Source organism: Monodelphis domestica, chromosome 6 (assembly GCF_027887165.1).
Source record: "Monodelphis domestica isolate mMonDom1 chromosome 6, mMonDom1.pri, whole genome shotgun sequence".
Classification (NCBI taxonomy): Eukaryota; Metazoa; Chordata; class Mammalia; order Didelphimorphia; family Didelphidae; genus Monodelphis; species Monodelphis domestica.
In genome coordinates, this window is record NC_077232.1 from 283510156 (window position 1) to 283522406 (window position 12251).

Consider the following 12251-nt stretch of genomic DNA (forward strand, 5'->3'; position numbering starts at 1 on the left):
AGCTCTTGCTTTTACCTCCTAAAACAGGAAAGGAAGTAGACTCAAATAGTTACTGCTTTGTTAATGAATAATTCTAGGTTCTCTGAAAATTGATATGATTCTCAGAAGCCCTACCTTCCTGTCCAACAGGGAGCTGAGACTTAATGCTTTTGATAAATCATTCTGCTACAGAGATAGTCTCAACACATCACTACTTAGAAATGATCTCTTTTATAGAGCAGAAAGGAAATAAAAGTCACTGGAAATAATAAACTTTCAAGTAATGCAATATAATTAGCAGTTTGCAAGTTAACTGCTCATTTACCAATCAGCAAATGAATTCAGAACCTTCTGTTCTGTTGACCTAGTGAATGTCCTAGTGTAGAGGCCATTAACTGAGATAAGTGACTCAACTTTCAATAAAGAGTAGTTTTTTCCCCCCTCCCCTTTGGTCTGAGAGGAATGAGTTGTAAGATTTTAAATGACCAATTAGCATAACGAATGCTAGAAGATGGGTTTTGCTCACTGTTCTGTTCTAGGTTAAGGGAGTCATTTATCAAATTTCTCCAGAGTACGAGAGAATAATACTAAGCAATAGCATATATAAACACATCTACATGTGGAAAAGAAATTTTGGTTGTTAAAGATGACTAGGAGAAGGATCTGACCTGGAATGATTTATTGACAGGTGGTTGGAGGCTTTTTGTATTTAACACTTCTTTCATTATAACAGAAACAAATATATGCCACAAATATTGGGCTAAAGTAGACTTTGGGATTGATCCCATCCCCAAGTTTAAAAAGTCAATATTCACACACATTTGCACCAGCTAACTCCTTGCCCCAAACTAGTTTCTGCTGTTATGTAGACAATACCCCTTTGTGAATCTGGATGTGCCCAGGATAAAATTATGAAAATATCCAAAGGAATATGGTTTCAAATTTGCTGCTTCCCCAGCAGATCCTGTTCTTTGGATAACAACAAAGAAACAGTGGCACATTCATATATCTTACCAGGTAGCTTACTTACCAGGTGCCAGATAAAATACTGTAATGCTCCATTTTCTTGAAAGGGAATGAAAAAAAAATAAACCTAAGTTGCCTGTAGCTTTGTCCAGTGGGGCATTCTAATTGACTCCCAAGTCATTAATCAGTTCCCAATCAATCTATTCTGCCAGCAGCAGGCAGTTAGAACTCCATTATCACCCATTTATCATGCCATACCTTAATTCACTGCGCCATTAGCCATGGATTAGACCTCAGTTAGGGTAACTAAGTGCCAGTTGCAAAATGCAGGAAATTGTTGGTCACTCACCTCAGCCATGGGGATGCCTTCAGGTGGACGACACTGGAGCAGGACTTCCTGTTCCAAGGACACTTCCTTTCCTAAAGGTTCTTGTTCAAAAGTCTTCCGAAGATCTGGAAAATATAGGTGGAACAGTGTGTGTTTCAATTAGGTTTACAGCTGTTCACTGTTAGAAAGTGTGGAGGCAACCTGCGGTGTTAGTAATATTGTTTTTATGACCACTATCATTATTACTGTTAGATGAGAGATTCACATAATGTGTACTGGGAATTAGGACGACACGCATACATGCATATAAATATAAATACAAACACATAAATACATATTATATATGTATGTGAATGTACACATGCATATTTTATATGTGTGTATGTGGATTTTTTTTTGACTCAGTGAATGCTGTAGAAACACTAATTGTAGGAATCGGTAATTTAGATGGTCTCTGAGATCTTTTCTGGCTCTGAATTTATAAGTGTCTACACTATTTTTCCAATCAAGCCTGACAGTTATCTACCTATTAGAGCCTTGCTGCTCAGGCTTTTAATCAGAGCATACTATTTTACATATTTGAAGAGTCTGGGAGAGAGGGTTGGCTAGTAGATAAAAAGCCAGTCTCAGTCACCAAGGGCTGGGTTCAAATCCAACTCTGACACACATTATTTATTTGCCTCTGCAAGTGTCTGTGCTTACCACCTACTCTCCCAAATCATTAAGACTTTTAGGTACAAATGGTAGCTGATTTGCATTGGTGGAAGGACTTTCCTTACCAGGGAGCTCTCTGTTTCTTCACAATACAAACTATTATATGTATTTGCTAAGGAAAATTGTTAGCTTATCATTCTCTTTTGATTCTTAGGATTTTTATCTTTTGAGCATTAGTAGCCAGTATGAAAGTGACTCCAGATTAGTGTCTGCAGTAACTCAGTGATACTGATTATCTGCATCCCCATTGCCTCTCAGCTGATCCTGACACAGTAGGCTCACTTCTCATCTCTTTCTATCCCCATCACATTTCTTCTGCACATAACTCTTCCTCTTTCCTTATTTCAACTATTAAAGGTTTCAGTGTTCTTGGACTCCTGTGGGTCAGTGGTCCAGAAAAAATCCTATCAGTTCTGCTTTCTGCTTTTTTCATGGGGAGAAGAGGAGGAGATTAAGGTGAGTGGAAAAGAAAGGAAGTCTAGACCTGTGATTAGATCAGTGTGGAGAATTTCTGGTATAGAATCTCTCTCTCTATAGACACAGACTTTTTGGCTTTACAAAGTTTTTCTTTTCTTTATAATTATAAATACCAGTGGCTGAAAAACCTGATGAAGCTTCAAAAGAGACCCATTTAAGAGCCAGGAAGCCTTGTAAGTACTATGAGCAGCTAGATCCATCAATCAACCATTCAGTCAATCAGCAGGCATTTTAATGACACTGTTCTTCAGGGACACAAAGAGAAAAATCAAACTAGATCTTGTCCTCAACAAACTTATCTTATTATCATAGCTACATTATATTATTTCTATTTCCTTCCATGGTTGCTATGGACATCTATAACATCTATAGATAGAAAAGTCATCTACAAATAATACCTGTCCACAACAAATTGTTATTGATGTTATTCATAGACATTGTTTACATGCTCAACACATTACGATAAATTATTAGAGTTTTACCAGATGAAATTAATTTTGAAAATAATTTCTATTTCCCTTCTTTTCAAACTCAATAAAATATATAGAAAGCATCATCTCAGCCTACTAAATCAATGAATCACAAACCAAGTGATGTTCTAAGGATAGTGGTAATGCTTTCAGATTAGCTCCTAGTGACTCATTTAAAAGGTTCTCTGGAGGAAATCTATAAGTAAGTCTTTCATTGCGTAGGACAGTTAATCTTATGGGAATTATTTTCAGTGAATGACTATTTAGAACAAATATGATCACATATAGGGCTAGGTTTGCCAAAAGATTCATTGCTTTTTGGTTAGCAAAAATAGGAAAGGCACGATTGTTTAGTTAATCATGGAAAGTCATAGACCAAAATTCATTTTTTTTTCACAGAGCCAGAAGGCACTTTATGAGATAATGTAATCTAATTCTTGATTTACAAAGGAATAAACTGAGACCCAAAGAATTGAAATGAAGCACCTACAGTCATACTTCCAGTTAATGACAGAGCAGGGACAAGAATTCTAATGTTCAGCACCCATATGAGTATACAATTTTGCCTCTCATTGGATCTGGAGAAGTATGGAATAGTATTATACTAGTCTTGGAATCAGGAAAATAAGGCTTCAAATTCTGTTTCTGGCACTTATTCACTTTGTAAACCTGGGCAAGTCACAGTCTCCTGAAGCCTCGTCTATAAAATGAGATGATTGGACCACATGGTCTGGGAAGTTCTTTACCAATTCTGAATCTCTGATCCCTCTGCACAACTGTTGTCCACTGTGGACATGTGGAATGATAATTGAACTCTCCTTAAATTTCTTCACATTTTGCTTATGTGAGCTAATTTCTCTCTTTGGAGACTTAGCTCAGAGGTATTTGGGAATACCCAATACCCAATTTGGGAATACCAGAGCTATTTGGGAAGATATTAATATGAAGGGGGGAAATGCCTTTGATTATATAGACATACAATTGGTCAACATACATACTTTTAGATTTACCTATTGTAGGTTAGGCAGTTTGCTAAGTGCTAAGAATAAGAAGAAAGGCAAAAAAAAATAAACTAACAAAAAAAAGGTCTCAAGGACCTCATATTCTAATGAGGGGGACAAGATGCAAACAAGTATATATAGACAAGATTCAAACTGGGCAAATGGGAGGTAAGTGGAAAAGCAGAAGCATCAAAGGGATAGCTTTCTTGCAGAAGGTGAGGTTTTAACTGTGTTGGAGGAAACCAAGAAAGCCAGAAGACAAAGATGAAGAGGGAGAATGTTCCAGGCATAGGAAATATCCAAAGAAAAATGCAGAGAGAAAACTATCAAGGAGAAGACGGTGATAAGCAGTGTCAAAGGCTGCAGTGATATTAAGAAAGATGAAGCCTGAGAAAAAACCATCAGATTTGGCAGCTACATCACTGGTGATTTTGAAGAGAATAGTTTCAGTTGAGCAATGATGTCAGAAGATGGATAAATACTTAAGAATAGTGAGTCCCCCACTTGTCAAGAGATAGGATGTTGTCTCTATGATTACTGAGTTAGAGGCCCTCAAAATGAGAAAAATATGTATTAATTTCATTGAATCTGAATATTCAAAAATATGGGGAATGAAAAACACCAATTCTTAATTCCCTAAATGCCTTAATATTCTAATTACTGTGTGTCCATCTTCTGAGGAAATATTACATTATGTGTGTCTTCCCCCTATTATCAAAAAACTACTGTATCAAAAAGTAAACATAAAGGAATTTGGATTTTAACCTAGAATGAAAACTATTCCTCAGAAGACCTATGTTTTTAGATATAACTTTTAGGAATAATCAAATATAATATTTCATGTTTGTGTTGGATCACCATCGAATATGTATAATGATTTCATTTTTTAAAAATACATGAAGTGGGATGGGACCCTCCAATAAGGTGACTTTCCCCCCCTGAAAGCCCTGTTAATTTCTTCTAGGAAACTTTCTGAGGCAATAATTTGAGAAGCCAGCATTGTAAAGCATCACCTATGGATAAAGAGGATTATGGTGTAAAAGGGCTTTCCCCCTTTCTTTTTGAAAGATAAAATTCCTTCTAGGCTAAAAAAAGAGCAAAAAATGATTAAACATGAAGGATTACTTTAGTCAGAAATTAGAAGCAAAAGAAATCTTTCAAAATGATAGACTAGTTTTTCTTTCTACAACTATATGGGTCAAGAACTTTTAGAATTCTGTCTATATTTCTAGTATACAACATTAATGGCACATAGCAGCAATGGAGATAAAACAACAAATCCTGCCCTTTGAGGTCCTTATGGACTATGTATTTCTGCTTTCTTCTTAGCAATTCTAAGATTCTGCCAATTAAACATATGAGATATTTACATAATTAGCTAATATTATTCTCAACAAATTTCAGTGTAGTTATCTTTCACTTAATCATAGTTTCTATTAATTTACATGAAAACCAACTTTGTTGAAGACATAAATTGAAGGAATTTTTGAAAAAGCGTAATTCAGTTTTATGAAATGAAATTAAAACATGGCACTGTTGACCTAAATTAATATTATAAATTATAAATACATAAGTACTATTTGGGGTAGGAGCCTCTGGGTTTGAGGAGATATGTAAAAAACTGATTTTAGCTAGAATATGATTAAATGTTTAAAACAAGCAAAGTAGCATGAGAGATTTGGGGATAGGGGAATTTTTTTTCCCCCCAGGTGAAAGCATGAGGAGAGTTTTCATGGAAGAAGATGATTTGGACAGTTGAATGAAAGATGTATTGGAGATGGCAAAAGAAAGGAAACAAGAAAAATATTAATATAGATGAAGGAAAAGGTAAGAAGAAAGGGTTCAATTAGATAGGCAGCAGAGGTAATATTGAAGTCATTCATCTCCTTTGAACCTCAATTTCCTGATCTGCAAACATGATTATACAAAGGGCAAATAATAGAATGAAATGGCCTAATTTACAGGATTCTTGTAAAGATTAGATGAAATAATGTATATAGAGTGCTTCATAAATTTTAAAATACTCTGTTTTTATAATATTCTGTGAAAGCTATTATTTCTATCATTTGCTATCTTGTGTAAGAATTTGTCTATATTTTTAAAGAAGGCATATCTCCATTTTTATACAAATATATGTATGTATAAAAATGTATGCATATATTATACATTTAACATTTTTATCATGTAAAGTTTAACCCACAAAAATTGCTGGTTAGGAAATAATATAGGACTCTAATTCTCCTATATAGTTTATATTTCATATAAAATATTCTATATCATTTCTTCATTTGACCAGCAAAAAGAGTTTTGGGGCTTTGTATTAAAAGGCTTTTGCTCTGGATTTTCTTCTTCTATACTCTTGTTCTACGTTTGTAGCTTCATCAGCTCCCATCAGTTTCATCATACTTTTGGAATGTACCTTATCTTTGCCTCTTAGCATTCCTCGTTCCTCAGAGTAATACCATCTTTTGGATAAAGTCTTTCCTGATTTCCCCAGATGCTAGTGGCCTCTCTCCCAAACTACCTTATATTTAATGACTTATGTTTGTGTATGTGTTTATATATTATATATATGTTGAAATACTATACTGAAATAATATATATATATATAACTAAAATAATAGTTTATTTTAAGACAAGGCAAGGAAGGAAAGGGAATTGGGATGATCTATATAAAAACCATAAATAATCTCCCCCCAAAATCAAGTTGATAACCTACACTATTTAATACTTCTCCACTTACAAATCTAATTCTTACAACAAACTAATTTAAACCCCCCTTAGTCAATATATAAAAGTGGTAAGGAATTGAAGGTAGCAGGAACAGGGCTCAAAGGAAAGGTCTCACTGACTGATGGCTTAGGTTTCTCAAGCAGCTCTGCAAGAATATCTCAGACACTCCACAGGATACACAGGAATGGGTCGGATCATAAGGAAAGCCACAGTAGCTGGATGGGCTTAGAATATAAGGACTTTTCTATCTTTTTTTGCTCTTCTTCCTGATCCTTGATTGATATCTCAGTAAGAAGTCATTGTACCTCTCTCTAGAGAGCAAAACAGAATTCAAGCAGGTTTCTATCTCACTTCCTTAGTCCACACCCCATTTCCTTGCTTTCTTCCTGGCTTATGTGGCTTGAGGTTGAAGCTGACTGAACTTGTGCCTTGGAGAGGTTATCTTGTTCCTTCCCTTTTAAAGCCATATAGAATCATATATCCCAACTTCTAGAAGTCATTTGGTTGGATTTTTTTCATATTTTGATACTGAGTTCTCCTTTTACATCTTCCTCTCCCTCCCTCCTTCTCTTCTCCCCTCTCTCAAATGCCTTTTAAATCAGTGAGATTCAGCTTTTTAAATGTCCAGTTTTTCTTTGCTAAAAAGTAAGAAATTCTTAGAGAAATATGAAATGATTCCACCTAAATGTAAACCTCTATATAATGTTTGTCTTGTTATATTGTATGTTAAATTGATATGTCTTATCCTTTTACTAGATTATAAGCTTCATGAAGACAGCAGCTGTGTTTTATCAATCAATCAATCAATATTGATGAAGGTTCTACTATATGCAAGGAGCTATATAACAGCTGGAAATATACACACATATATGCAAATATATGAAAGATAGAACAATCCCAAACTCTCAAGAACTATGCTTATATTCTTTGTATCAATCCCAAGGCATATTAATATTCCTTGATAAAGGGTTTAAAATTATCTTTGAATGCATTTATAATTAATAATGTTTTAAAAACTTTTAAAAATAACCTTTACCAAAATTAAAAAAGGAAAATGATTATTTTTAAATGTTAGAATTTAAAAACACGATGGAGTTATAAATGTTGGAATAAATCTTGTCAGGAGATAGTCATTAAATGTCATTGCCCAGAGTTCTGCCAAGTGGAAATCTGGCAATTATACAGATAACCTTATCTATGAAGACAGTCAAACCAGATGATTCAGGCTGAAAAAAAATCTCACTAAGGCATGAATTGGAATATTTGAAATGGAAAAGGACTAGTTTAACTTCCTTTTATTGATGATTGAACTGAGTCTCAAAGAATTTAAAGAAGGGCTTGTAAAATTTTTTGTGTCACGTACTCTTTTTGCAATTTAGTATATCCTATGTAACCCTTCTCAGAAAAAAAAAAAGTTTTTATATACATAAAATAAAATACATAGGATTACAAAGAAAACAAATTATATTGAAACAGTTATCAAAATGTTAAGAGCCTTGGGTATAAAGTAACGTGTATATGGTCACATAGCTTGCTTGAGTGGAAGAGGTGTTATAAATTGTCTGAATCGTGGTGTAGGAGTCTTTAGACCACACCATCATGTGAAGGGCAGGGGCAGGTTCAAATTTCCAGCTTTGCTCATCTGACAGCTGGGGAGGGACTCACATTTTCTTAGAGCATTTTCTCTCCATCTTCTCTTTGCCTTGATCACACTCTACTTTGAATTATACGTATATGTATGCATGATGTAATTGCCCCCATCCAGTTTATACTCTTGAAGGGTAAGTTATTCCTTGTCTCCTCCTTACATCTCTTGCATGGAGTCATTCGAATGAGTGCTTGTTGAATTATATTAGTGTGTCTCTCAAGTGGAGCTTGTATTAAGAGTCCTCCACACCAGCAGAGCAGACTAGGGACTTGATCGCCATAGAACTAACTGTAGCTCATGAACTACAGCATTACTCCTATATGAGGGTTTCATGCTTTAACCAGAATGTTCTGGATTCCTTGACAGATGCTTATCTTTGCATTAAACACATAAAATCTGCTTAAGTGAGATGCATGATATTTATAATTTAAAATTATTTTTATTGCTCTATTCTCTGGCTAAGTATATATTGGAGGCAGGACTGTCTATGTGCAGGGTATTCCAAAACTCTGAGAGCTGCTTTATGCTATACAGGTATGGTACACCAAAGCCTTATTGGCAGCTAGGTAGTACATAAAGAGTCAGGAAGACCAAAGTTCAAATCTGATCCAATGAGGCAGGTAGGTGACTTAGTGATAGAGATCTAGCCATAAATATGGGAATGCCCAGGTTCAAATATGACCTCAGAATCTTCCTAAACTGTGTGATCCTGGGCAAGTCACAACCCCAATTTTCTAGCCCTTACCACTCTTCTACCTTGGAACCAATACTTCATGTTGATTCTAAGAAGGAAGGCAAGGGTTTAAGTTGTCCTTAAAATTTGGAGATGAGGAGACTCTAAAGATATTATATAGTTTTAATTTTTCTCTCTTAATAAATATAAAAGATACAAATCAAAATTATTTTTTCTCTATAAGTTGCTAAAATCAAAAGTGGAATTTCCTCCCTTTTCTTTCTTCAAAACTCATTTTTGGTATATTAGGCCACAAAGGGACCAAAACATCTCCATGGGGACTACAGATGTAGTGATGTTTGATGACAGAACTTAATTATTTGCCTTAGAAACAATTAATAGTTTTGTTCTCTGACTTGTAGGCAACCAAAAAGAAATTGAAAAAAAAATCACACTGTGTACCAAATCCCATAGTCATATATACTTTTACTAAAACATGAAAAAGAATTCAGGGTAGCATAAATTATTTTCTATTAAGGGTTAATCTGAAGATATTAGCAATTCTTATCATAGTTTCTCTAAGGGATATCTTAGGTTCATAAATGTCTCTTAATGTCTACATTATCAATGTTGAATAAAGCACAATCCTTCCCTGCCCAGTAAAGAATGAATATTCCCTAGACACCGGAGGGAGCTGCAATTCTCTTCTTCAACTCTACCTGCCCTCTAACTTAGAACCAATATCAAATTGTAGCCAAATAACTGGAAATCAAGTGGATGCCCATCAATTGGAGAATGGCTAAACAAATGGTGTTATATGATTGACTAGAATATTGCTGCACCATGAGAAGAAATCAGTAGGCTAATTAAAAAAAAAACTTGGAAAGAATTACATAGGATAATGAACAGTGAAATGAGTAGAACCAAAAGAACATTATATACAGCTAAAGAATTAATACTGGAAGAATAACTTGTGAATGTTAAATCCAAAGAGTGAACTGGAAGGTGAAAACATGAAAGAATTTATACGAATATGTTAGTCTCTTAGAGGATATCTTCTGAGTTGCAAGGAGGCTAGGGAGGGACTGGGACCTTTGTGGATGGGATTCATTATGTAGACATGAAGAAAAATGAGCTAAACATATAAGAGATTTGTGATTTCATCTATGTACAGTTTTCTTTTTTTTGTACATGGTAATGCTTGTTTTATTTAGATCTGTAAAATTAAGAATAAAAAAATAAGAAGTTAAGAAACAATTGTAAATAGTTTTTGATTGTTGTACCATGGCTTTGAGATGCCTATGTAGAAAGTCACTTTATTACCATGCAAGGAAGATGAGACCCTTGACCTCAGATTATTTTATGATTGCCTAATCTATAAATGATGAGTTAGAGGCTAGAATGATTTGTGAAAATGAAAGACTGGAAATCTCTTATTTTAAAATTTTATCTGCAAGATCATATCTAAAATGTCTTCCTTCTTTCCTTCCTTTCCTCCTGTCTCCTCTCTCTCTGTCTCTCTCTTTTGGTCTATCTCTGTGTTCTTGCCTTTCTGTCTTTCTCTCTCAGTGTTTCTCTTCCTTCTCTTAGTAAGAATCCAAAATTAGAAAGGAAAAAAATGTATCCCGAGTCATGACCTTGCCGGCCAACTTTTTGCTTAGATTACATTTCCATAGGTGAGTTATAAACCACAGAAAACACGTATTTATTATGGAAGCACTAAAAGCCACTCCATTGTGTTCCTGCTATACATAAATCTAATTACACGAAAGGTAATTGCACTTACATAACCTTAGCATCATTCTGTTATCTTCATCTGAGATAAATTCAAGCCTTTAATTGAAGTTAATGTGATAGCCATCTGTCAAGTGTTCCTGGGCAAAGCACCAAAACCCACTTGATGTAGTGCAGACACAGATATGTACAAGCGTTCTAAAATGTTAGGGAGGTAGGATTGGTGCAGGACCAGCCCTCACAAGAAGCAGAAACTCAGTAGTTTTCATTCAGATCTTTAGCCCTGGTGAATGTATCCTTGTCCTTGAAATTCTACTTGTTTTAACCATGTAGTGAGGCAAATGGAGATCTTGAGTCTCCTATGAAGATGAAAAGGTTTTATAGGTAAATTGGTCTTTTTTATAGGAGAAAAAAAACCCCTCTTCTTATTCTGATTTTCACAAGGCTCTGCTTTGATGCAACATTTTACTTTGGAGATGACCTTGGATTACAGGAGGCTAGCCAGCAAAGGAGAAGCTTTAGCAGGTTTCACGATTATTGAAGGCTTTTAGTACAGTCCTGGAAATAGATGGCACCTGTTTTCTGAGGATCAGCATCAGAAAAACCATAGGTTGACCCTTTTGGAATAAATTCATTATTCATGGCAACCCATGAAACAAAGGGAAAAATAAAATAGCTCTCAGTTCTGTGTTGACCCCTTCTAATGCTGCATTGAATGAGGATTGAAGAAAAGGAAGGTGAGAGTGCTGAGAAGCATAGTTTTTACATCATTATTACTTTAGCTACTGGTATTGTAAATGTGAGATCTTTGTCTGGTGATTGAGTGAACATTCTACTCTATTAGAGCATTTGAATCATACCATTCCTGACATTCTTGCTAAAAAGGAAACCAGAAGGCAGAAGGAAGTAGGAACTAAAAATGGAAGAATGGCTCCAAGGTTCTGTTTGAAGAAGGAAATAAAGAAGTTGACAGAGCTTCCTGTCTATATGTATCAGGGAAGGTTATTTTTTGGAATATTTGCTCATCACATACTACAGTGCTCATGCTAAATATATGCAAAAAAAAAAAGAAAAGAAAAAAGACACACCAAAGCACCAATATTTGTTTCAGAGTGTAAAGAATAGGAATTATTTGAAGAACTTGATGAAAGCCTCTAAAAAAATCAGCTTAAACTTTGCTAATTGGTGATTTCAAAATAATAGTGGGTATGTGATGATAATGTAAAATATATTAGAAAATAGGATGATAATTAAAGAAATAAAGATTGAATGATTATGTTTAATATAGAAACTACATGCCTATAGAGCATGAATATTTTCCTTAAGAAAACAATCTGACAGGGCAGCGAGGTGGCTTAATGAATTGAAAGTAGTCTCGGACACTTGATTCTGAGATGGAACATAAGAATTAAAAAAAAAAAGAATCTGAAGATGCAAGTCATAAGAAGGATTGAATAATACCACCAAAAATTAAATTGATCACATTTGAACAGACGGGAAACAGTGAGCTAATGATATGGGAATTATT

The 12251-nt window shown here is 34.7% G+C and overlaps 1 protein-coding gene across 4 annotated transcripts in view; it reads right to left on the minus strand.

Annotated features, from left to right (window-relative positions):
• The window catches only part of UNC5C (unc-5 netrin receptor C), a 411855-nt gene that overhangs the window by 121889 nt on the left and 277715 nt on the right, over positions 1 to 12251 (minus strand). For all 4 annotated transcript variants that reach the window (XM_001365174.4, XM_007495711.3, XM_056803309.1 and 1 more), the window contains exon 4: positions 1295 to 1398. In XM_001365174.4, coding sequence (XP_001365211.2) covers positions 1295 to 1398 — 104 coding nt within the window. The remainder of the gene's footprint in view (positions 1 to 1294; positions 1399 to 12251) is intronic.